The sequence below is a fragment of the Saimiri boliviensis genome, chromosome 12, assembly GCF_048565385.1.
Source record: "Saimiri boliviensis isolate mSaiBol1 chromosome 12, mSaiBol1.pri, whole genome shotgun sequence".
NCBI classification, from domain to species: Eukaryota; Metazoa; Chordata; class Mammalia; order Primates; family Cebidae; genus Saimiri; species Saimiri boliviensis.
This window is the reverse complement of record NC_133460.1, coordinates 31,526,345-31,552,041: the sequence shown is the minus strand read 5'-3', so window position 1 is coordinate 31,552,041 and position 25,697 is coordinate 31,526,345. Positions and strand designations below refer to the sequence as shown.

The following is a 25,697-nucleotide window of genomic DNA, read 5'->3' as shown; positions in this document are numbered from 1 at the left end:
GCATCCAAAATATTCTCTTGTGACTCCGCAAACCATTCATTAACCCTTTGTATCTTTGAGTGAAGATTTTATTCAAACTTTGCATCTGGAAGTTTGAAGAAATTACTTGAAATAAAAATAAAGATTTTTATACAGATAAAACCTATATGTAGAGAAAAAACGATTTTCTAGAAAATACACAGAAAAAAACTGCATTGATGGATAGAATCTTCTAGTCATAGATCAAGTATGGTTCACACCTTTAATCCCAGCATTTTGGGAGGTCGAGGCAGATGGATCGTTTGACATCAGGAGTTCGAGACCAGCCTAGCCAACATGGTGAAACCCTGTCTTTACTGAAAATAGAAAAATTAGCCAGGTGTGGTGGCACACACCTGTAGTCCCAGCTACTTGGAACACTGAAGCAGGAGAATCACTTGAACCTGGGAGGCAAAGGTTGCAGTGAGCCAAGATCACGCTACTGCACTTCATCTGGGTGACAGAGCAAGACTCCATCTCAAAAAAAAAAAAAAAAACGGGTACAGTGGCTCATGCCTGTAATTCCAGCACTATGGGAGGCTGAGGTGGATGGATCACGAGATCAGGAGATCAAGACCATCCTGGCTGATGCAGTGAAACCCCATCTCTACTAAAAATTCAAAAAATTAGCTGGCTGTGGTGTCGTGCACTTGTAGTCCCAGCTACTTGGGAGGCTGAGGCAGGAGAATCACTTTAATCTGGGAAGCCAAGGTTGCAGTGAGCTAAGATTGCACCACTGCACTCCAGCTAGGGCGACAGAGTGAAACACTGTCTCAGAAAAAAAGAAAAAGAAAAAATCCTCTAGACATGCTGAAATCCCCCAGCCTGACCCAGATATTAAGCCAAAGAGCCACCCTAAGGGAAAATGATTTTTTTCCTCATTGTGTGTTTTCATCAAGCCCCATGACTGCTTGACTTGACCTATTTAACGCTTGTGACCTGCCACAGACACTGACATGGCAGTGTTTGTAAATCCCTGGTCTCATGCCTTCCAGGGGTTGCCAGAATCCTCCTTCACAGGTGAATAGATGGAGGCTGGCTGGTAAAACTCGCCGAGCTGGTGCTGGCTGGCTTTGGCAGAGCTGGGCCTGAGTCACCCACCTCCACCCCATGGCTTCTTACACTGTCCCCACCTGCTTCCACACCCTGCTTCAAAGATGAGTAATACCCAGATTTGCTCCGGGACTAGGGCAAAGAGATGGCCTAAAGCAAACAGGCGGGGCTGGAGCTGACTCCTTATCACCAGTAGGAGGGATGGGCACCCTGAGATCAAGGGCCACAGGCTGCCTCACAATCATAGCAGGATGGGTATATCTAAGGGGTAAAACAGTCCCGGCTGGATGGGTGGCTCATGCTATAATCCTAGCACTTTGGGAGGCTGAGATGGGTGAATCATCTGAGGTCAGGATTTCAAGATAAGCCTGGGCAATATGGTGAAACCCTGTCTCTACTAAAAATACAAAAAAATTGGCTGGGCGAGGTGGCTCACACCTGTAATCCCAGCACTTTGGGAGGTTGAGACAAGTGGATCATGAGGTCAGGAGTTTGAGACCAGCTTAGCCAACATGGTGAAATCCTGTCTCTACTAAAAATAAAAAAATTAGCTGAGTGTGGTGACAGACACCTGTAATCCCAGGTACTCAGGAGGCTGAGGCAGGAGAATTGCTTGAACCCCAGAGGCGGAGGTTGCAGTGAGCCAAGATCTTGCCGTTGCACTCCAGCTGAGGGTGGTAGAGCAAGACTCAGGAAAAAAAAAAAAAAAAAAAAAAAAAAAAATGAGCTGGGCTTCGTGGTGGTGCCAGAAATCCCAACTACTCCAGAGGCTGAGACGGGAGAATCGCTTAAACCTGGAGACAAAGGTAGAGAGCCGAGGCCTCCCCACTGCACTCCAGCCTGGGTGATACAGTGAGACTCTATCTCCAAAAAATAAAAAAAATACTAGGCTTGGGGCAGCAGCTCATGCCTGTAATCCCAGCACTTTGGGAGGCAACGGTGGTGGATTGCTTGAGGCCAAGAGTTGGAGACCAGCCTGGCCAACATGGTGAAACCCCATCTCTACTAAAAATATTTAAAAATTAGCTGCTCATGGTGGTGCACACCTGTAATCCCAGCTACTCAGGAGGCTGAGGCAGGAGAATCACTTGAACCCAGGAGGCAGAGGTTGCAGTGAGCCGAGATCATGGCACAGCACTCCAGCCTGGGCGACAGAACAAAACCCAGTCTCAAAAATAAATGAATAAAATTAAAATCTAAAAAAAAAATACTCAGACCCAGCTAGGTGTGGTGGGTCACACCTGTAATCCTAACACTTTGGGAGGCTAACACAGACAGATCACTTCAGCCCGAGTTTGAGACCAATCTGGGAAACATGGTGAAACCTCATCTCTACTAAAAGCATAAAAACTAGCTGTATGTGAGAGCATGCACCTATAGGCCTAGCTACCTGGGAGGCTGAAGTGAGAGGATCACATGGGCCCAGGAGGTTGAGGCTGCAGTGAGCCGAGATTGCACCACTGCACTCCAGCCTGGGTGATAGAGTAAGATCCTGTCTGAAAATATTCAGATCCGCCGAGTGCAGTGGTCTATGCCTGTAATCCCAGCACTTTGAGAGGCTGAGGCAGGCGGATCACCGGAGGTCAGGAGTTCAAGACCAGCCTGGCCAACATGACAAAACTTTGTCTCTACTAACAGTACAATAATTAGCTGGGTGTGGTGGCATTCGCCTGTAGTCCCAGCTACTGGGAAGCTGAGGCAGGAGAATCCCTCAAACCCAGGAGGCAGAGGTTACAGTGAGCCAAGATCGAGGCACTGCACTTCAGTTTGGGCGACATAGTGAGACTCCATAGCAAAAAAAAAAAAAAAGAAAGAAAGAAAGAAAAGTAAAAGAAAAAATCAGACCCTTTGATCAAAAAATGCCATTTCTGCAAATCTGGACTAAGGAAGAATAGGTTATGGGGGTGGGAGTGGTGAAGATTTATTTACAAGCATCCTCATCACAACAACTAATGGAAACAGAAAATAGCTCCAATATCCAAAAATTGTCCATCTATAAAATGGTATCTAATACAGATATTTATTTATTTATTTATTTATTTGAGTCAAGGTCCTGCTCTGTTGCCCACACTGGAGTGCAGTGATGTAATCGTAGCTCACTGCAACCTTGAACTCCTGGGCTCAAGTTATCTTCCCTCCTCGGCCTCCCAAGTAGCTGGGACTGCAGGTACACACCACCACGCCTTACTAATTTTTTTTTTATACCAATAGAGTCTTGCTATGTTTCCCAGGCTGGTCTTGAACTCAGGGCCTCAAGTAGTCCTCCCTCATTAGTCTCCCAACATACCGAGATTACAGGCATGAGCCACCTCATCCAATCCTAACACAAACATTTTAATTGAAGTTTCAAATATTTTTTATGACGTGGAGAAAAGCTTATGAACATCGTACGGTATAATCTGAACTACATTTTTAAAACTATAGATGCTAACAGATTACTCTGAATTGTGGGAATTGGAGTGATTTTTGTTTCTGCTCTACATTTCTCTGCACTTTCCTTTTTTTAAAAAAGCGATGAGTATGTACCACTTTTGTAATCAGGAAATACATTGTGCTGGGCTTGCAGAAATGAGCCACCACTGCAGACCAGGAAGTACATTTTAAGGTGTAGTAGGATAAGGAATACTCTTTCTTTTTCTTTTTCTTTTCTTTTCTTTTTTTCTTTTTTTTGAGAGAAAGTCTCGCTCTGTCACCAGGCTGGAGTACAGTGGCACGATCTCAGCTCACTGAAACCTCTGCCTCCTGGGTTCAAGTGATTCTCCTGCCTCAGCCTCCAGAGTAGCAGGGATTACAGGCGCCCGCCAACATGCCAGGCCGATTTTTGTATTTTTAGTAGAGACAGGGTGTTACCATGTTGGCCAGGATGGTCTTGATCTCTTGACCTTGTGATCCACCCGCCTCAGCCTCCCAAAGTGTTGGGATTATAGGCGTAAGCCACCTCACCCGGCCGAGAACACTTTAAGCTAACAGCTACTGGACTTGAACCTCACCAGGGTGGGTGCTTTATGGCCAGCTGTCTTGTTGATTGCTGCAACCTAGAACATGGCCGGGCACATGAGGTGTTCACATTTGACTACCAGCCATCCGAGCAGAAGACAAAGACCGCCTTTTCATAAAGATGGAACCTCCAAAATGGAACCAATCCCAACACAGTCATAAACACAGTTTTATAAAATAGGCGCAGGACTTTTGGCCTTTAACTCCAAACCACATGGGCTCCAGTCCCAAGTTCCAGGATTGGGAGAGAAAGCAAACACAAGGTTATGGCTTTATCACTTGGCTTCAGTTCCCTTGTGCAAAGAGCTGAATGCTGTTGTTCATTAGTGAGAGGAAGCTTTATTTCCTTGTGCAAAAGAGCATTTCAAGTCAAGGTAGTCAGTCACACTTTGGCGAGTCCTGCTCACATAGGAACTGGGGGTAGAAGAGGTACTTTAAGTTGTACTCAGTTTGGGCTAAGCAGTTAGCAATCTCCTGGTCACACATGCACAAGAGTTCTTGACATTTGTTCTCTACTGGTCCTGGAAGAAGTGGGGAAACTAAGGTTAGAGCAGGGACCTGGAGAGACTGAAGGAAAACCAGTAAAGCAAGAGGCAGGACAGGTCATAAATTACATTTCTGAGACACTTGACAGTCCAGCACGTGACCTTCATATGCACAACTCCCCAGGAAGCAGGTGATGTCAGCCCATTTTAGAGACAAGAAAATTGAAAGTTTCAAATGGAGAGTCCAGAGTCTGCCACACTGCTCTTCTGCATTGATACTACACGATTTCTTTTTTTCCCTCTTTCTTTCCTCTCTCCCTCCTTCCCTCCCTCCCTCCCTCTCTGTCTCTCTGTCTCTCTCTGTCTCTCTCTTTCTTTCTTTCTCTTCCTTCCTTTCCTTTCTTTCTTTCTTTTTTTTTTTTTTTTTTTTTTTTTTTTTTTGAGAGGGAGTTTCGTTCTTATTACCCAGGCTGGAGTGCAATGGCGCGATCTCGGCTCACCGCAACCTCCACCTCCTGGGTTCAGGCAGTTCTCCTGCCTCAGCCTCCTGAGTAGCTGGGATTACAGGCACGCGCCACCATGCCCAGCTAATTTTTTTTTTTTTATTTTTAGTAGAGATGGGGTTTCACCATGTTGACCAGGATGGTCTCGATCTCTTGACCTCGTGATCCACCCGCCTCGGCCTCCCAAAGTTCTGGGATTACAGGCGTGAGCCACCGCACCCGGCCGCTCCTTTCTTTCTTGACAGAGACTTGCTGTGTTGTCCAGGCTGGAGTTCAGTGGCACGATCTTGGCTCACTGCAGCCTCCACCTCCTGGGTTCAAGCGATTCTCCTGCCTCAGCCTCTCCAGTAGCTGGGACCACAGGTGCGTGCTACCATATCCAGCTAATATTTTTGTATTTTTAGTGGAGACAGGGTTTCACCATTTTAGCCAGGCTGGACTTGAACTCCTAACCTCAGGTGACCCACCTACCTCAACCTCCCACAGTGCTGGGTTTACAGGCATGAGCCACCACACCTGGCCTGATATTACATGATTTCATTTGGGGATTCACTTATTAAAAAATAATAGTTATTTTTCTTTTTTAAGACAAGATCTGTCTCTGTGACCCAGGCTGAAGTGCCGTGGCTCAACTGTGGCTTACTGCAGCCTCTGCCTCCTGGGCTCAAGCCATTCTCCCACCTCAGTATCCCATGTAGCTGAGACTACAGGCCCACCACCATGCCCAGCTAGTTTTTGTATTTTTAGTAGAGATGGGGTTGTGCCATGTTGCCAGGCTGGTTTTGAATTCCTGAGCTCAAGTGATCCACCTGCCTCAGCATCCCAAAGTGCTGGGATAACAGGCACAGGCCACGACCTTTGGCCCATAATAATATATTTTATTTTTTTGAGAAAGAATCTTGCTCTGTCACCAGGCTGGGGTGCAGTGGTGCGATCTTGGCTCATTGCAACCTCTACCTCCCAGATTCAAGCAATTCTCCCTCCCTCAGCCTCCCGAGTAGCTGGACTACAGGCTCACACCACCACACCCAGCTAATTTTTTTTTTTCTCTCTCTCTCTCTTTTTTTTTTTTCTTTAAAGAATGGGTTTCACCATGTTGGTCAGGCTGGTCTTGAAGTCCCGACCTCAGGTGATCCACCCGTCTTGGCCTCCAAAGTGCTTGGATTACAGGTGTGAGCCACCACGCCCAGCCCACCCAGCTAATTTTTGAATTTTTAGTAGAGGCGGGGTTTCACCATGTTGGCCAGGATGGTCTCGATCTCTTGACCTTGTAATCTGCCTGCCTCAGCTTCCCAAAGTGCTGGGATTACAGGTATAAGCCACCCCACCCAACCCGTAATAATAATTTTTTTTGAAAACTCTACTTCTCAATATACTAGGCATAGAAGGAACATACTTCCAAATAATAAAAGTGATATGTGATAGACCCACAGCCAACATCATACCGAATGGGAATGAGTTGAAAGCATTCATTTCCCCAAGAGCTGGAACAAGACAAGGATGCCCACTCTCACCATTTCTATTCAACATAGTTCTGGAAGTCCTCCCCAGAGCAGCCAGGAAAGAGAAAGAAAGAAAGGGCATCCAAATCTGAAAAGAGGAAATCAAACTACCTTTGCCAATGGTACGATCATATATCTAGAAAATCCTAAAGACTCCTCCAGAAGACTCCTATATTTGATCAATTAATTTAATAAAATCTCAGGTTACAAATCAATAGCACTGCTGTACATCAATAAGGACTAAGCTGAGAATCAAATCAAGAACTCAGTCCCTTTTATAATAGCTGGGAAAAAAAAGAAAGAAAGAAAAACCCCCACCCAAAACCTAGTAAGATACTTAACCAGGAAGGTGAAAGGTCTCTAAAAGAACTACAAAACTGCTGAAAGAAATTACAGATGACACAAATGGAAATACGTCCCGTGCTCATGGATTGTAAGAATCAATATAATGAAAATGACCATACTACCCAAAGCAATCTACAGATTCAGTGCAGTGCCTATAAAATACCAACATCATTTTTCACAGAATTAGAAGAAACGGTACTAAAATTTATATGAAACTAAAAAAGAGCCAAATAGCCAAAGTAATCTTTTTTTTTTTTTTTTTTTTTTTTTTTTTTGAGACGGAGTTTCGCTCTTGTTACCCAGGCTGGAGTGCAATGGCGCCCCTCTCGGCTCACCGCAACCTCCGCCTCCTGGGTTCAGGCAATTCTCCTGCCTCAGCCTCCTGAGTAGCTGGGATTACAGGCACACACCACCATGCCCAGCTAATTTTTTGTATTTTTAGTAGAGACGGGGTTTCACCCTGTCGACCAGGATGGTCTCGATCTCTCGACCTTGTGATCCACCCGCCTCGGCCTCCCAAAGTGCTGGGATTTGGGATTACAGGCTTGAGCCACCGCGCCCGGCCTAGCCAAAGTAATCTTAAGCAAAAAGAACGCCTGGCCAGGCGAGGCGGCTCACACCTATAATCCCAACACATTGGGAGGCTGAGGTGGGTGGTTCACTTGAGGTCAAGAGTTTCAGACCAGCCTGGCCAACATGGTAAAACCCCATTTCTACTAAAAATACACAAATTATCCAGGCATGATGGTCTGCACCTATGATCCTAGCTGTTCGGGAGACTAAGGCAGGAGAATTGCTTAAACTCAGGAGGCAGAGGTTGCAATGAGCCGAGATACATGATACCACACTCCAACCTGGGTGACAGAGTGAAACTCCATCTAAAAAAAAAAAAAAAAAAAAAAAAATTGTAGGCATCAATACCCAGCTTCAAATTATACTACAAGACTATAGTAACCAAAATAGCATGGTACTAGTATAAAAGTAGATACATAGACCAAAAGAACAGAATAGAAAACCCAGAAATAAAGCTAAACACTTACACCAACTGATCTTCAATAAAGCGTTCAAAAACATAAATTGAGAATGACCCCCTATTCAGTAAATGGTACTGGGAAAATTGGATAGCTACATGTATAAGAATGAACTGGATTCCTCTCTTTCACCATATACAAAACTCACCATATACATGAACTCAAGATGGATTAAAGACTTAAATCTAAGACCTGAAACAGTAAGAATTCTAGAAGAGGCCAGGCATAGTGGCCCACGCCTGTAATCCAAGCACTTTGGAGGCCAACGCGGGCGGATCACCTGAGGTTGGGAGTTCAAGACCAGCCTGACCAACATGGTGAAACCCTGTCTTTAAAAAGAAAGAAAGAAAGAAAGAAAGAAAGAAAGAAAATTATTTAAAAAAAAAAAAAAAAGAATTCTAGAAGAAAACCTGGGAAAAACTCCCCTCAACATTGGCTTAGGCAACTAATTTATGACTAAGACCCCAAAAGCAGATGCAACAAAAATAAAGAAATGGGATGTAGTTAGACTAAAAAGCTTCTGCACAGCAAAAGAATTGATCATCAGAATAAACAGACAACCCACAGAATAAGAGAAAATATTTGCAAACTGCCTATTCAACAAAGGACTAATATCTAGAATCTACAAAAAAATCAGCAAGAAGAAAAACACCTCATCAAAAATTGGACACATGACATGAATACACATTTCTCAAAAGATATAGGAATGGCCTTTAATGAAAAAATATTCAACATCAGTCATCATCGGGGAACTGCAAATTAAAACTACAATGAGATGCTGTCTTACCCCAGCCAGAATGGCCACTACTGAAAAGTCAAAATAAACATTGACCTGGATGTGGTGAAAAAAGAATGCTTTTAGACTGCTAGTGGGAATATCAGTACAACCACCATGGAAAACAGTATGGAGACTTCTCAAAAAACTAAAAGTAAATTTACTATTCTTCCTAGCAATCCCACTATCTGGGTATCTACCCAAAGGAAAATAAATCGTTATATCAAAAAGATATGTATGTTTATCACAGCACAGGTTGCAATTGCAAAGATATAAGTGCCCGTTAGCCAAGGGAGGCAGAGGTTGCAGTGATCCAAGATAACAGCACTCCAGCCTGGGTGACAGAGTGAGACTCCATCTCAAAAGAAAAAAACCAAAAAGAAAAGCCGTACATAATCTCCCGTGCTCACACGACCCCTGACAACTCTGGTCTGTTATTCGCATTTTACAGATGAGGAAAGTGAGGCTTAGAGGAATTCAGTAATTCATCCAAGGTCACAGAACTGGGAGGGGGTGGACCAGGATTCCAGCCCAGGATCTCCTGACCCACCCCCGGTGCTTGTCCTCCTACTCTTCTCTCTAAGCAACAAAGATTCCTCCAACAGCGAGACCTGGCCCCACTGCTCCATAACCTCAGGAACTCGATGGCACCGCGTTTTGAAGAAGAATAAAAATTTAAAAGGAGAAACAGCTCCCAAGGGTAAAGCTTAAAATTAACGCCTGCTAGTAAATATTATTATAGGTTTAAATTTTTTAAAATATATTTAAGTCAGGCCCATAAATGGAAAATGGGCCAAACCTGTTATTAAATAAACAACTATGTTCAGAATATATCCAAACAGAATAAGAGACTATTTTTAGCCGAAAATGTATAATAGATATTTTCGTTCCTTTCATTTTGTTTAGAGAGGACAGTGCTGTAAACAGGCACTGACTCTACCAACAGACACACCAATATTTTATAAATATCATTTCCACCTGGGTAGGAGCAAGCAGAATATGAAAGTTGAAGGAGAAAGGAAAGATTTTCAACAGATTTCTCACTGAACCCTCATTTTACCTCCTCATCACCCGCAACAAAAGGAGGCAGTTTTGGGAACAAGTCACTTAATCTCCTTGAGCCTCAGTTTCCCCAACTTTATTAATGTCTTTTAGAGATGGGGTTAGCTGCCCAGGCTGGTCTCAAACTCCTGGGCTCAAGCTATCCTCCCACCTTGGCCTCTCAAAGTGCTGGGATTATAGGTATGAGCTACCATGCCCAGCCAGTTTCCATAACCCTAAATGAGAGGGTTGGATGAGATGATGCCTGGGGCATCTTCAGGCCTGAAAATGGATATTATATCATATTAATTCAGCTTTGCTCTTCTGCCAAGTCCTAATCCACAGTAAGGAGATATAGCTGTGAATCCATGCATATCTAAAAACATACTTCTAGTAGGCCAGGCACAGTGGTGCATGCCTGTAATCCCAGAACTTTGGCAGATGGATCATGAGGTCAGGAGTTCAAGACCACCCTGGCCAACATGATGAAACCTCATCTCTACTAAAAATACAAAACTTAGCCATGCGTGGTGGCAAATGACTGTAGTTCTGGCTACTTGGGAGGCTGAGGCAGGAGAATCGCTTGAACCTGGGAGTTGGAAATTGCAGTGAGCCAAGATCGCACCGTTGCACTACAGCCTGGGCAACGAGCAAGAGTCCATCTAAAAAAAAAAAAAAAAAAAAAAAAAAGTGGCCGGGCTCGGTGACTCACGCCTATAATCCCAGCACTTTGGGAGGCCAAGGAGTGTGGATCACAAGGTCAGGAATTCAAGACTCCGTCTCTACTAAAAATAAAAAAAATTAGCCAGGCATGGTGGCACACTCCTGTAATCCCAGCTACTTGGGAGGCTGAGGCAGAGAACTGCCTAAACCTGGGAGGCAGAGATTGCAGTGAGCTGAGATCACGCCACTGCACTCCAGCCTGGGCGACAGAGCGAGACTCCATCTCAGAAAAAAAATTAAAATTAAAATTAAAAATTAGGCTAGGCGCAGTGGCTCACACCTGTAATCCCAGCACTTTGGGAGGCCAAGGTGGGTGGATCACAAGGTCAAGAGATCAAGACCATCCAGGTCAACAGAGTGAAACCCCATCTCTACTAAAAATACAAAAATTAGCTGGGCATGGTGGTACACACCTGTAGTCCCAGCTACTTGGGAGGCTGAGGCAGGAGAATTGCTTGAACCCAGAAGGCAGAGGTTGCGGTGAGCTGAGATTGAGCCATTGCACTCCATCCTGGGTAACAAGAGTGAAATTTCATCTCAAAAAAAAAAAAAAATTAAAAATTAGCCAGATACGGTGGTGGACACCTGTAATTCCAGCTACTTGGAAGGCTGAGGCAGGAGAATCACTTAAACCTGGGAGGCAGAGATTGTAGTGAGCTGTGATCGCACCACTGCACTCCAGCCTGAGTGACAAAGTGAGGCTTCGTCTCAAAAAAAAAAAATTAGCCGAGCATCGTGGCCCACACCTATAATCCCAGCTACTTAGGAGGCTGAGGCAGGAGAATAGCTTGAGCCCAGGAGTTTGAGGCTGTAGTGAGCCTTGATCATGCCACTGCACTCCAGCCTGGATGGCAGAGCAAGACCATGTCTTGAGGAAAAAAAAAAAAAAGTAAAACGATTACCATATGACCTAGCAATTCCACTCCTAGGTATATACTCCAAAAAATTGAAACTAGGTACTCAAATAAATACTTGTTCATGAATGTTCAGTTCACAGCAGCACTATTCACATAAACCAAAAGGTGGAAACAACCCAAATGCTCATCATTGAATGAATGAATAAACAAAATGTGATCTATCCATGCAGCAGATATTATTCAGCCATAAAACTCATGACTTGCCGGGCGCGGTGGCTGAAGCCTGTAATCCCAGCACTTTGGGAGGCCGAGGCGGGTGGATCACGAGGTCGAGAGATCGAGACCATCATGGTCAACATGGTGAAACCCCGTCTCTACTAAAAATACAAAAAACTAGCTGGGCATGGTGGTGCATGCCTGTAATCCCAGCTACTCAGGAGGCTGAGGCAGGAGAATTGCCTGAACCCAGGAGGCGGAGGTTGCGGTGAGCCGAGATCGCGCCATTGCACTCCAGCCTGGGTAACAAGACCGAAACTCCGTCTCAAAAAAAAAAAACAAAAAAAACTCATGACTTACTGACACATGCTACTAATACAACACAAACAGGCCAGGTGCAGTGGCTCACACCCATAATCCTAGCACTAGCTACTCAGGAGGCTGAGACACAAGAATCACTTGAACCCAGGAGGCAGAGGTTGCAGTGAGCTGATATTGTGCCACTGCACTCCAGCCTAGGCGACATAGGGAGCTTTCGTGTAAAAAAAAAAAAAAATGTCAGGCACAGTAGCTCACGCCTGTAATCCTAGCACTTTGAGAGGCTGAGGCAGGTGGATTACCTGAGCTCAGGAGTTTAAGACTAGCCTGGGCAACATGGTGAAACCCCGTCTCTACTAAAATAAAAAAAAATTAGCCAGGCATGGCAGTGTGCACCTGTGCTACTCAGGAGGCTGAGGCAGGAGGCTGAGCCAGGCCCAAAGTGGAATCTTAAAAATAAATACCAGCACCGGGTGTGGTGGCTCACAACTGTAATCCCAGCACTTTGGGAGGCCAAGGTGGGTGGCTCACCTGAGGTCAGGAGTTTGAGACCAGCCTAGCCAACATGGTGAAACTCCGTCTATACTAAAAATAGAAAAATTAGCCAGGCCTGGTGGCAGGTGCCTGTAATCCCAACTACTTGGGAGGCTGAGGCAGGAGAATTGCTTAAACCCAGGAGGTGGAGGTTGCAGTGAGCCAAGATAGTGCCACTGCACTCCAGCCTGGGTGACAGAGTGAGACGGAGTTTCGCTCTTGTTACCCAGGCTGGAGTGCAATGGCGCGATCTCGGCTCACCGCAACCTCCGCCTCCTGGGCTCAGGCAATTCTCCTGCCTCAGCCTCCTAAGTAGCTGGGATTACAGGCACGAGCCACCACGCCCAGCTAGTTTTTTGTATTTTTTAGTAGAGACGGGGTTTCACCATGTTGACCAGGATGGTCTGGATCTCTTGACCTCGTGATCCACCCGCCTCGGCCTCCCAAAGTGCTGGGATTACAGGCTTGAGCCACCGCGCCCGGCCAGAAAAAAAAAAAAAAAAAAAAAAATTCTTTAAGGTTTTTGTTAAGATGTATTTCTGGCCTCAAGTGACCTCCTACTGGTCCTGCCCCCAGCCCCCTTCTGATAAGCATTTCAGTTGGTTATTATCTGATGTTATGTCTATCTTCTTCCTTGTTGTCCAGACATCAAACAAATTGGTTTCTTCAGGGTTTTCTTTTTCAAGTGCTCAGTGTTAAACCTCACTCACATTAGGGCTGGGCACTATGGCTCTCACCTCTAATCCCAGCACTTTGGGAAGCTGAGGTGAGCAGATCACTTGAGGCAGGGAGTTTGAGACCAGCCTGGCCAACATGGTGAAACCCCATCTTTACTGACAAAAGTACAAAAATTAGATCAGGTGCAGTGGCTCATGTCTGTAATCCCAGCACTTGGGGAGGCTGAGGTGGGTGGATGACCTGTGGTCAGGAGTTAGAGACCAGCCTGGCCAACATGGTGAAACTCCATCTCTACTAAACACACACACACACACACACACACACACACACACACACACTCACTTTAGCCAGCTGTGGTGGTGTACGCCTGTAGTCCCAGCTTCTTGGAAGGCTGATTCACAAGAATCACTTGAACCGGGAGGCAGAGGTTGTAGCGAGCCAATGTCACACCACTGCACTCTAGCCTGGGTGACAGAACTAGACTGACTCAAAAAGTAAAATAAAATAAAATAGGCAGGGCATGGTGGCTTGCGCCTGTAATCTCAGCACTTTGGGAGGCCGAGGCTGCCAGGTCACCTGAGGTCAGGAGTTTGAGACCAGCCTGACCAACATGGAGAAACCCCTTCTCTACTAAAAGTGCAAAATAAGCCAAGCATGGTGTCACATGCCTGTAATCCCAACTGCTCAGGAGGCTGAGGCAGGAGATTTGCTTGAACCTGGAAGATGGAGGATTGTGGTGAGCTAAGATTATGCCATTGCACTCCAGCCTGGCCAACAAGAGTGAAACTCCATCTCAAAACAAATAAAATAAATATCACTTAATTAGATATACCCAAGGGTGGTCTACACAGAGTTGGAAGCAGTGGTTATTGCAACAAGGGCACGGAAGTCATCAGGCTGTGCCAGGATGCCCAGTGGACACTAGGGGTGGGTAGCATGGTGGTGCTGGGGACTCACCGCACACGACGGTCTGATTGACGCACTGCCAGGAGTAGCGCTCTGTCTTGGGGCTGCAGCCGGCCTCCTCAGCTCGAGTATAGCAACAGTCGTGGTGATGGCAGCACCTGCAGATGTCACATGAGCAGGACAGCAGGTGGGTGAAGCTCTCCTGGCTCTCTTCCCTTGCCAGAACCATAGGTGACTGAAGACCCCCCCAGGGAGGCACAGCATCCTCTGATCTTAGCTTTTTTTTTTTTTTTTTTTTTTGGAGACAGAGTCTCGAACTGTTTCCCAGGCTGGAGTGCAGTGGCGGGATCTTTGCTCACTGCAACCTCTGTCTCCCGGGTTCAAGCACTTCTCCTGCCTCAGCCTCCTGAGTAGCTGAGATTATAGACGACTACCACCACACCCGGCTAATTTTTTTTTCTATTTTTAGTAGAGATGGGGTTTCATTATGTTGGCCAGGCTTGTCTTGAACTCCTGACCTCGTGATCCACTCACCTTGGCCTCCCAAACCGCTGGGATTACAGGTGTGAGACACTGCACCTGGCCTCTAAGCTTGCTTTCTTTCTTTCTTTTTATTATTATTATTTTTTTTTTAGAAAGAAAAAAGAATAATAAGAAAAAGAATAAAGAAAAGGAAGAAAGAGAAAGAGGAAGAGGGAGAGAGAATGGGGGTATTATTTTATTGCCTGGGCTAGAATGCAGTCTAAATATGGGTATGCCTATAATTGTCCTTAATAATGAAGACATTAAAGAAAATGAGGGAAGAGAATAGCAAACAAGGAGCCAACCAACATTTCATTTAAACTTCTCAGTTGGTATGATGTGGTACTGACAAGAGTGTATATCTTGTGTATTTAAAGTGGAGAGTTCTATAAATGTTAATTACGTTTACTTGTTCCAGATCTGAGTTCAAGTCCTGGATATCGTTGCTAATTTTCTGTCTCATCGATCTGTCTAATATTAATGTTGAAGTCTCCCACTATGATTATGTGGGAGTCTAAGTCTCTTTATTAGTCTTGTATGTCTGGGTATTCCTGTATTGGGTGTGTATATATTTAGGATCTTTAGCTCTTCTTGTTGTTGCATTGATCCTTTTATCATTATATAATGTCCTTCTTTGCTTCTTTTGATCTTTGTTGCTTTAACGACTTTTTTATCAGAGGCAAAAATTGTAACTTCTGCTTTTTATTTATTTATTTTATCTCTCTGTTTGGTTGGTAAATCTTTCTCCATCCCTTGTTTTGAGTCTTTGTGTATCCTTGAATGTGAGATGGGTCTGGATGCAGCATACCGATGGGTTTTAGTTTTTTATCCAAATTGCCTGTCTGTCTTTGGATTGGGGGATTTAGTCAATTTAAATTTAGAATTAATAATGATATATATGAGTTTAATACTTCCATTTAATATTAGCTGGCTATTTTGCCCATTAGTTGATGTAAATTCTTCATTATATTGATGTTCTTTACTTTTTGGTATTTTTTTAGAAAGGCTGATACTGTTTGTTCCTTTCTATGTGTAGTGGTTCTTTCAGAAGCTCTTGTAAAGCAGGCCTGGTGGTGATGAATTCTCTGAGTGCTTGCTTGTTCACAGAAGATTTTATTTTTCCTTCACTTATGAAGCTTAGTTTGGCTGGATGTGAAATTCTTAGTTGAAAGTTCTTTTCTTTAAGGATGTTGAATATTGGCCCCCACTCTCTTCTGGCTTGTAGGGTTTCTGCTGAGAGATCTGCTGTAAGTCTGATAGGCTTCCCTTTGTGGGTAACCTGACCATTCTCTCTGGCTGCCCTTAGTATTTTCTCCTTCATTTCAACCCTGGTGAATCTGACAATTATGTGCTTTGGAGTTGCTCTTCTTGAGGAATATCTTTGTGGTGTTCTCTGTATTATCTGGAGTTGAATATTATCCTGCCTTACTAGGTTGGGAAAATTTTCCTGAATAATATCCTGAAACGTATTTTCCAGCTTGGTTTCATTCTCTTCGTCACATTCAGGTACACCTATCAAGCGTAGATTAGGTCTTTTCACATAGTCCCATATTTCTTAGAGACTTTGCTCGTTCCTTTTTATCCTTTTTTCTCTAATCTTGTCTTCTTGTTTTATTTCATTGAGTTAGTCTTCGACCTCTGATATCCTTTCTTCTGCTTGATCAATTCGGCTGTTAAAACTTGTGCATACTTCATGTAGTTCTCGTATTGTGTTTTTCAGCTCCATCAGTTCACTTATATTCCTCTCTAAATTGTGTATTCTTGTTAACATTTCGTCAGACCTTTTTTCAAAGTTCTTAGTTTCTTTGGATTGGGTTAGAACAAGTTCTTTTAATTCACAGAAGTTTCTCATTATCCACATTTTGAAGCCTGCTTCTGTAATTGGAACACACTAGTTCTCCATCAAGCCTTGTTCCATTGCTGATGAGGAACTGTGATCCCCTGCTGAGGGAGAGGCGTTCTGATATTGGGTATTCTCAGCCTTTTTTGACTGTTTTCTTTCCTTCGTTGTAGATTTATCCATCTGTGGTCTTTATAACTACAGTCTTTGTAATTGGGTTTCTGAGTGGACGTCCAACTTATTGATTCTCAGCGCCGAAATCTGAGCAACCCACTGCGCCGACTAAATCAGCGGCGTTAAGATTGATGGTGCTTTTCTGACTCTGCACCAAGAACCGACGCTCCGAGGCGCCGGCAAAACCGCCTCGCCGGTCACAAGAGTCGCGCTGGCGACCCGTGGGGCTCCTCCGCTGGGAATCTCCTGGTGCGTGAGCAACAAGAATTCATGTGAAGGTGTGGCGTCCTCTCGTTCTTTGCGCTTTCACTGGGAGCTACAATCCCGAGCTGCTAGTGATCAGCCATCTTGGATCTCTCTCCTCTATTATTATTTTTTAAGACAGGGTCTTGCTCTGTCGCCCAGGCTGGAGTGCAGTGACAATCATAGCTCACTGCAGCCTTGGACTCCTGGGCTCAAGTGATTGTCCCACCTCAAGGTTTCAGGTAGCTGTGACTACAGGCACACGCCACCATGCCTGGCTAGTTTTTAAATTTGTATTTCCTTTAAGGTAGGGTCTCTCTCTGTCACTCAGGCTGGAGTGCAGTGGCTGAATCATAGCTCACTTTAGCCTTGAACTCCTGGGCTCAAGAGATACTGTTGCCTTAGCCTCCCAAATAGTTGCTACTACAGGAACACAAACTCCTTTTTCAATAAATTTTTCTAGATACGAGGTCTCACTGTGTTGCCCAGGCTGGTCTTGAATTCCCACGCTCAAGCAGTCCTTCTACCTCAGCCTCCCAAAGTGCTGGGGTTACAGGTAGGAGGCGCTGTGTGCCTGACCTTGTCTAAGCTGTCTCCCTGAAAATCCCTATCCTGGGTAATGATTTCATTGGCCTCATCATGCCCTGTTCTGCCTCCCTGGCTGTGCCCAAGCCTGGTCCCAAACCAGGCTTGAATCCAAGCCCTGACATTTCTTTTTTTTTTTTTTTTTTTTTTTTTTTGAGACGGAGTTTCGCCCTTGTTACCCAGGCTGGAGTGCAATGGCACGATCTCGGCTCACCGCAACCTCCGCCTCCTGGGTTCAGGCAATTCTCCTGCCTCAGCCTCCTGAGTAGCTGGGATTACAGGCACGTGCCACCATGCCCATCTAATTTTTTGCCCTTTTTAGTAGAGACGGGGTTTCACCATGTTGACCAGGATGGTCTCGATCTCTTGACCTCGTGATCCACCCGCCTCGGCCTCCCAAAGTGCTGGGATTACAGGCTTGAGCCACCGCGCCCGGCTGACAGGCTTGAGCCACCGCGCCCGGCTGACATTTCTTGACTTTGCCCACACTGTACCCTCTGCCTGGGGTGACTCCGTGTCTGTTCTTTGTCCCTTAGGTCTCAGCCCAGCACAAGCCCCAGCCTCACCAGGCTACACCCTCTCATCAAATCAGATTCCCTCCCTTCTGGGCAGGTATGTAATGAAACCCTCCTTAGAGGCAGGGTGCGGTGGCTCCCACCCGTAATCCCAGCACTTTGAGAGGCTGAGGTTGGAGGATCACTTGAGGCCAAGGGTTCAAGACCAGCCCGGGCAAAATAAAGAGACTCTTGTCTCTGTAACAAATTTAAAAATTAGCTCGCCAGGCTGGGCTTGGTGGCTCATGCCTGTAATCCCAGCACTTTGGGAGGCCAAGGCTGGCAGATCATGAGGTCAAGAGATCAAGGCCAGCCTGGTTAACATGGTGAAAACCTGTCTCTACTAAAAATATAAAAATTAACCAGACATGGTGGCACGCTCCTGTAATCCCAGTTATTGGAGAGGCTGAGGCAGGAGAATTGCTTGAATCTGGAAGGAAGAGGTTGCAGTGACCCGAGATTGCACCACTGCACTTCAGCCTGGTGACAGAGCAAGACTCCATCTAAAAAATAAAAAAATAAATTAAAACATGTATATAAACATCCTGCTAAAAAAAAAAAAAGAAAAAGAAAAAAAAGTAAGTAAGAAAAGAAACAAACAACAACAAAAAAGACCTCTGTGTCAATCGCAGCCTTCAAGCTAGGGGAGAGGCAGCTGAATTCCTCCCTCTGCTAACTAACTGTAGCTTTGTGGAAATGGGTGAGTGGCTGTGCCCTTCTGAGCTTCAGGGCCCCACCTGTAAAATGGCCGTAACTGTCATGCCCATCTCTAAGAACAGCCCAGGGGGCAAATGAGGGGAAGTCATGGAGAGATCTCCGCCCACAACCTTGGACAGAGCAGGCACTTCTCACACAGTAGCCAGAGTGCAGAGGCTATAGGCATGAATCCAGCCAGACTGCCTGGGTTCAAATCCCAGCTCCCACATCCTGCTAACTCTTGTGGCCCCAGACAAGTTACTTATATTTCTTTCTTTCTTTTTTTTTACCCCCGCCCCCAAGTCTTGCTCTGTCACCCAGGCTGCAGTGCAGTGATGCAAACTTGGCTCACGGCAACCTCCACCTCCCTGGTTCAAGCAGTTCTCCTGTCTCAGCCTCCCAAGTAGCTGGGATTACAGGTGTCTGCCACCATGCCTGGCTAATTTTTGTATTTTTACTAGAGATGAAGGTTTTGCCATGTTGGCCTGGCTGGTCTCGAACTCCTGACCTCATGAACTGCCCACCTCGACCTCCCAAAGTGCTGGGATTACAGGTGTAAGCCACTGCTCCTGGCCAAGCTACTTAATATTTCTGTGCCTTGGTTTCTTCATCTGTGAAATGGGATTGTTATAAGGACTCAAAGGGATTCCCAGAGCAGTTCCTAGTGCATAATTAGTCTGGTTGCCCGTGTGTGTGTGTGTGTGTGTGTGTGTGTGTGTGTAATATAGAGACAGGGTCTCACTATGTTGATCATCCTGCCTCGATGTCCCAAAGTGGTGGGATTACAGTTGTGAGTCACCACACCTAGTCACTTTATACTATTATTATTATTTTATTTTAAGACAGGGTCTCCCACTGTCGCCCAGGCTGGAATACAGTCGTTCCATCTTGGCTCACTGCAAACTCCACCTCCGAGGTTCAAGCAATTCTCTTCCGTCAGTGTCCCAAATAGCTGGAATTACAGGCGCCCATCACCACACAAAGCTAAGTTTCACATTTTTAGTAGAAATGCGGTTTCACCATGTTGGCCAGGCTGGCCGCCAACTCCTGACCTCAAGTGATCTGCCTGCCTCAGCTTTCCAAAATGCTAGGATTGCAGGAATGAGCCACCGCTCCTGGCCAGTTTTTTAGGGCAATGTAATCAGCCCATGGCCAGGGTAAGGAACAGCTGGTGCCAAGATCTGGCCTCACTGGCCATGTTACCCAAGAGGCCTCTGCCTGCCTGCAAAGTAGAACCACATGCTGGGATCTCCCTGGACCAAATCCCAGCTTCAGTTTTGGGTATTTTCTCATAAGCCTTGACTACCCTGGAGTAGGGGACTTTGTAGCCTGGGCCCAGGCATGCACTTACCAGTCAACGGCATCGCGGGGCTGGCCACGGCCTCCCAGGCCACAATAGCAACCGTACTTCATATAGGCCAGGGGCGTTCGGGAGCCAACACAACCCACAGTTCCTGCCAGTTCCAGGATCCCACGCCGGTGCACATGTGACTTCCTGGAGGCTGGGGGGTAAACAAAGGTGAGGCTGCATGTCAGGGCATCCCAGACCCCGGGGAAGGGCATTAGCCTGAGAAGAGCCTAGATGTTACAGCCTGGCTTTCTGGGTTTTAATCCTACTTCCTAGCTGTGTGATCTTGGACAAATTCCTAACCTCTCTGGGCCTTGGTTTCCTCATCTGTGAAATGGAGGATAAGCGCACTTCAACTCATAAAATGAAATGAGATAATGAGCCATGTGCAGTGGCGCACACCTGTAATCCCAGCGCTTTGGGAGGCTGAGGCGGGTGGATCACCTGAGGTCAGGAGTTTGAGACCAGCCTGGCCAACATGATGAAATCCCATCTCTACTAAAAATACAAAAAATTAGCTGGGTGTGGGGGCGGGCACCTGTAATCCCAGCTACTCAGGAGGCTGAGGCAGGAGAATGGCTTGAACCCGGGAGGTGGAGGTTGCAGTGAGCGAAGATAGTGCCATTGGACTCCAGCCTGGACTATAAGAGTGAAACTCCATCTTGAAAAAAAGAAAAACAGAAAAAAAAAAAAGAAAGAAAGAAAGAAACGAGATAATGGGTATAAAGCCCCTGGCATGTAAAAAGGCTAACTATTATAATCCAGCTGGGTGAGGTGGCTCACACCTGTAATCCCAGCACTTTGGGAGGCCAAGGCAGGCAGATCACCTGAGATCGAAAGTTCAAGACCAGCATGGCCAACACTGTGAAACCCCATCTCCAGTAAAAATACGAAAATTAGCCAAGCATAGTGGCGCATGCCTGTAAGCCCAGCTACTCGGGAGGCTGAGGGAGGAGAGTCACCTGAATCTGGGAGGCGGAGTTTACAGTGAGCCAAGATTATGCCACTGCACTCCAGCCTGGATGACAGAGCAAGACTCTCAAAAAAAGAAAAAAAAAACTAACTTTTTTTTTTTTTTTTTTGAGACAGAGTTTCGCTCTTGTTGCCCAGGCTGGAGTGCAATGGCGCGATCTCGGCTCACCGCAACCTCCGCCTCCTGGGTTCAGGCAATTCTCCTGCCTCAGCCTCCTGAGTAGCTGGGATTACAGGCGTGCGCCACCATGCCCAGCTAATTTTTTGTATTTTGAGTAGAGACGGGGTTTCACCATGTTGACCAGGATGGTCTCGATCTCTTGATCTCGTGATCCACCCGCCTCAGCCTCCCAAAGTGCTGGGATTACAGGCTTGAGCCACCGCGCCCGGCTAAAAAGCCTAACTATTGTAATCGATGTCCTCAGGGTAGCCATGAAGGAAAAAAAAAAAAGAGTCGTGCATGAAATGTTTCTCCAGTTGGCTGTGTTGGGCACTGGGTGTCAGGGATGCGCCTACAGGTGTCTGTCACCAAGGTGGGCTCCTCTGTGGTAGCTTCCTGAGCCCTGGGACTGCCCTGTGCCCATGACTTGCCCTCCAGACTCAGGCTGAGGGTCCTTGGCATCTCCTTTTATTTTCACTGCCCAGACAGGAAGGACCCTTGGCCTGAGCCCAGCCATTTTTCTAGATCCTGGCACAGCTTGGACATATAATGGTGCCCAATGCATGTGCTAAGAACCCCTGCATTGGACAGGTGGGAAAGGAGGCCAGCCAGGAAGGGTGACTCCCACATTCCTACAGGCAGCAGGAACCTGAGCAGAGGCTCCCGCCCAGGCTTCTGACTTGCAAACCAGCGCTCCTTCCTCCTCACACAGTAACAGCAGGGGGAGGTCGCCTTTCGGGTTACCAGAGCTGAGTGGCACCAGCAATAGAGCAGAAACTCACACCCAGGCCTGCCTGCTTCCTGGGTATCTGGTCTGTAATCATCCAGCAGCTTGATGCATTGTGTTTGATCTTTTTTTTTTTTTTTTTTTTTGAGACGGAGTTTTGCTCATGTTGCCCAGGCTGGGGTGCAGTGGCGCAATCTCGGCTCACTGCAACCTCTGCCTCCCAGGTTCAAGCGATTCTCCTGCCTCAGTCTCCTGAGTAGCTGGGATTACAGGCACCCACTACCACACCAAGCTAATTTTTGTATTTTTAGTAGAGACTGGGTTTCACCACATTGGCCAGGCTGATATTGAACACCTGACCTCAGCTGATCCGCCTGCCTCGGCCTCCCAAAGTGCTGGGATTACAGGCATGAGCCACCGAGCCCAGCTGTTACTTTTGTTTTGTTTCTGTTTTTGTTTTTCTTTCCGAGATGGCATTTCGTTCTTGTTGTCTAGGCTGGAGTGCAATGGCACGATCTTGCTCACTGCAACCTCTGCCTCCCGGGTTCCAGCAATTCTCCTGCCTCAGCCTCCTGAGTAGCTGGGATTACAGGCGGGCACCACCATGCCACAATGCCTGGCTAATTTTAGTATTTTTAGTAGAGATAGGGTTTCTGCATGTTGGCCAGGATGGTCTTGAGCTCCTGACCTCAGATGATCCACCTGCCTTGGCCTCACAAAGTGCTGGGATTATAGGCATGAGCTACCCCTCTTAGCCTGATCATCTTCTCTCTCTCTCTTTTTTTTTTTTTTTTTGAGACAGAGTCCCACTCTGTCACGCACACTGGAGTACAGTGGCACAATCATAGCTCACTGCAGCCTCCAAATCCTGGACTCAAGTGATCCTCCTGCCTCAGCCTCCAAATGTTCAGGTATGCACGATCATGCCTGGCTAATTTTTAAACTTTTAGTAGAAATGGGGTCTCACTATGTTGTCCAGGCTGGTCACAAACTCCTGCCCTCAAGATATTCTCCTGCCTTGGCTTCCCAAGGTGCTGGGATTCCAGGCATGAGCCACCATGCCCAGTCTCGTTTCTGTTTCATCATGTTTTCATCACATTGACTTTTTTGAGAAGTCCAGGCCAAATTTAAATTCAATTTTGTCTTTTTTTTTTTTTTTTTGACTCAGAGTCTCGTTGTGTTGCCCAGGCTGAAGTGCAGTGGCAGGGTCTCAGCTCACTACAAATTCCACCTCCAGGTTCAAGCAATTCTCCCGCCTCAGCCCCCTGAGTAGCTAGGACTACAGGCATGCACCACCACGCCTGGCTAATTATTGTATTTTTTAGCAGAAATGGGGTTTCATCATATTGGCCAGGCTGGTCTCGAACTGACCTCCTGATCTGCCTGCCTCGGCCTCCCAAAGTGCTGGGATTATAAGTGTGAGCCACCGTGCCCGGCCAACTTTGTCTTTTTATCAGTGGAAAAAGTAGCATATTTATGTGGAGGGACGAAAACGAATCAAATAGGAAGAAAATGTAAAAACGCATTTGGAGTTCAAAGCTTCGTCTTCCTCTCTGGATAATGAGTCCTTACTCTCCCAGCAGCCCACACCTGTATCTCAAACCTCCCATGGCTCCCAAGAGTCTGGATAAAGCTCAGGGGTCTCAAGGTACCCCAGGACCTCTAAGACCAGGGGGGTAATCAGCCCCTCCCACCTCTCCCTCATACTCCCACACAGCAAGAGTCATTTACTGTCCCTCCAGTTGTGCCTGGTCACGAAGACCCTCTGCTTTTCAAATGCCCTCACCCCATCCTCACCCTCCTCCCAGACCACCTCCCTGCAGAATCCATGTTGCCTGCCAGGTGGCCACAGGGACCCTCTCCATACTGTCTGCTTGTGGCAGTGCGCTCAGCCTGGGGTGGGGGTGGGGGTCTTCCAGAGCAGATCTCTGCCCAAGCACGGTGGCTCACATCTGTAATCCCAGCACTTTGAGAGGCTGAGGCAGGTGGATCACCTGAGGTCCAAGTTCAAGACCAGCCTGGCCAAAATGGCGAAACTCCTGTCTACTAAAAATACAAAAATTAAGCAGGTGTGGTGGCACCCACCTGTAATCCCAGCACTTTGGGAGGCTGAGGCAGGTGGATCACATGAGGTCAGGAGTTCAAGACTTGTCTGGCAAGATGGTAAAACCCCATCTCTACTAAAAATACAAAACTTAGCCAGGCATAGTGGTGTGCGCCCGTAATCCTAGCTACTTGGGGAGGCTGAGGCAGAGAATTACTTGAACCCAGGAGGTAGAAGTTGCAGTGAGCTGAGATTACGGCAGTGCACTCCAGCCTGAGAGACAGAACAAGACTCCGTCTCAAAAAAAAAAAAAAAAAAAAAAAAAAAAAAAAAAAAAAAATTAGCCGGGCATGGTGTAGTCCCAGCTACTTGGGAGGCTGAGGCAGGAGAATCTCTTGAATCCGGGAAGTGGAAGTTACAGTTAGCAGAGATCGTGCCACTGTACTCCAGCCTGGGGGACAGCGAGACTCCCTCTCAAAAAAACAAAACAAAAACAAAAAACAAAAAACGCCGATCTCTGAATTATGCTGCCCTGGCACACAGTGAGTTTCCAGAAACGGTCCCTTGACCTGTAAATCCACCAAGCCCCGGGGAAGAGCCTACCCTGAGCACCTGTGACAATGTCCCAGTCCCAACACCATACCCTGAAGCTGTCCTCAAAGGTTCCCCTGCCACCCTCCCTGATCACTCTCTGGTATCTCAGAGCCCTAGCAACAGCCCTTTAGAGGGAGGGTTCCAGACATGGGGCAGGCACCAAGCACTGTGCTTATAACCAAAGAAAACACTCCCACTGTGCCAACATAGGTGGGGCAGGTCATGTTGTGGTCTGTTTGCCCTGTCTGCCCGCTGCAGCCTCTTGGGGAGTGCCAGGGCTGTCTGGGCATCCTGTGAGCCCCAGGGTCTATGTACACATAAGAGTGGCTGTGTGTCAACTGAGCATCTGAATTTGCCCTGAGTGCTGTCTCGGGTGTCCTTGAGCTGCGCGTGCGTGTGTCCCCCTCGAGATATCACAGTATTTTTGCCTGTGGGAGCCCCACCCCGTGAGCTGCACAGCTGGGTGCCCAGGTGAGTCCGGGGGCTGGTCCTGTGCCTTTGCATCTGTGTGCTGGCAGTGTCTGCCTATTCCTCTGTGGGTGCATGTATCTTGCACCCCAGAAGTGGGTAGTTACCCAGGGGACCTCTCTACGGTGACCCCAAAGGATGGATAGTGAGATGGGACAGTATGTTCTCTTTTTTGGGGGCGGGTCACAGGGATTTGTTGTATAGGGGGACAACACGTTCTTCTCCCATCCCCAAGCCAGGCCCTTTCTGCCCCTGCTCCTCCTACCCTCTGGTGTCTCAGACCTCAGGAGCAGGTGGAGTGAAGGATAAGTTAGGGGACCCCAGATAAGAACAACCAGAAGGCTTCTGGGCTGCTGGAGAGGGTCACAGCCAGTTGCAGTGAGAGTGCCAGGACAGGACTCTGCGCCCCTGGGGAAGGAGTGGGCTAGTTCTGAGTCCCTGGGTGGAGTGAGCGGGGCCCTGCAGAGTGCTGAGGCGCATAGTGTGGGTGAGCATTAGAACAGCGAGCTGGGGGCTGTAGGGATCCTGGGAACTTGGGGAAGGACCGGGAGGCAGGGCTGCTGGGTTCCTAGGGAGGGTAGGAGGAGCCCCGGGAACTCCGGAGTGCAGGGAAAGCCCCTTCCTCACTCACCCTCGCTGGACCTGGGGCCAGGTCCCAGCAGCAGCAGCAGCAGCAGCGACGGCAGCAGCAGGAACAGCATGATTGGCAGGCACACAGGTAGCGGCCCCATCGGAGGGTGACAGGTGTGGGGCCGCGCTACGGGGCCACTGGAGGCACCAAGCCAGGC

General features: G+C 47.0%; 1 protein-coding gene across 1 annotated transcript; it reads right to left on the bottom strand.

Annotated features, from left to right (window-relative positions):
• Window positions 1–183: 183 nt before the first annotated feature.
• On the bottom strand, window positions 184–25,697 carry PLA2G10 (phospholipase A2 group X). Its single transcript, XM_003928755.2, has 4 exons — window positions 25,541–25,697; window positions 19,948–20,098; window positions 14,034–14,140; window positions 184–4,589 (listed from the first exon to the last, which is right to left on the bottom strand). Exons 1-4 carry the CDS (start codon window positions 25,638–25,640, stop codon window positions 4,447–4,449), a joined length of 501 nt encoding a protein of 166 aa, XP_003928804.1. The 5' UTR covers window positions 25,641–25,697; the 3' UTR covers window positions 184–4,446.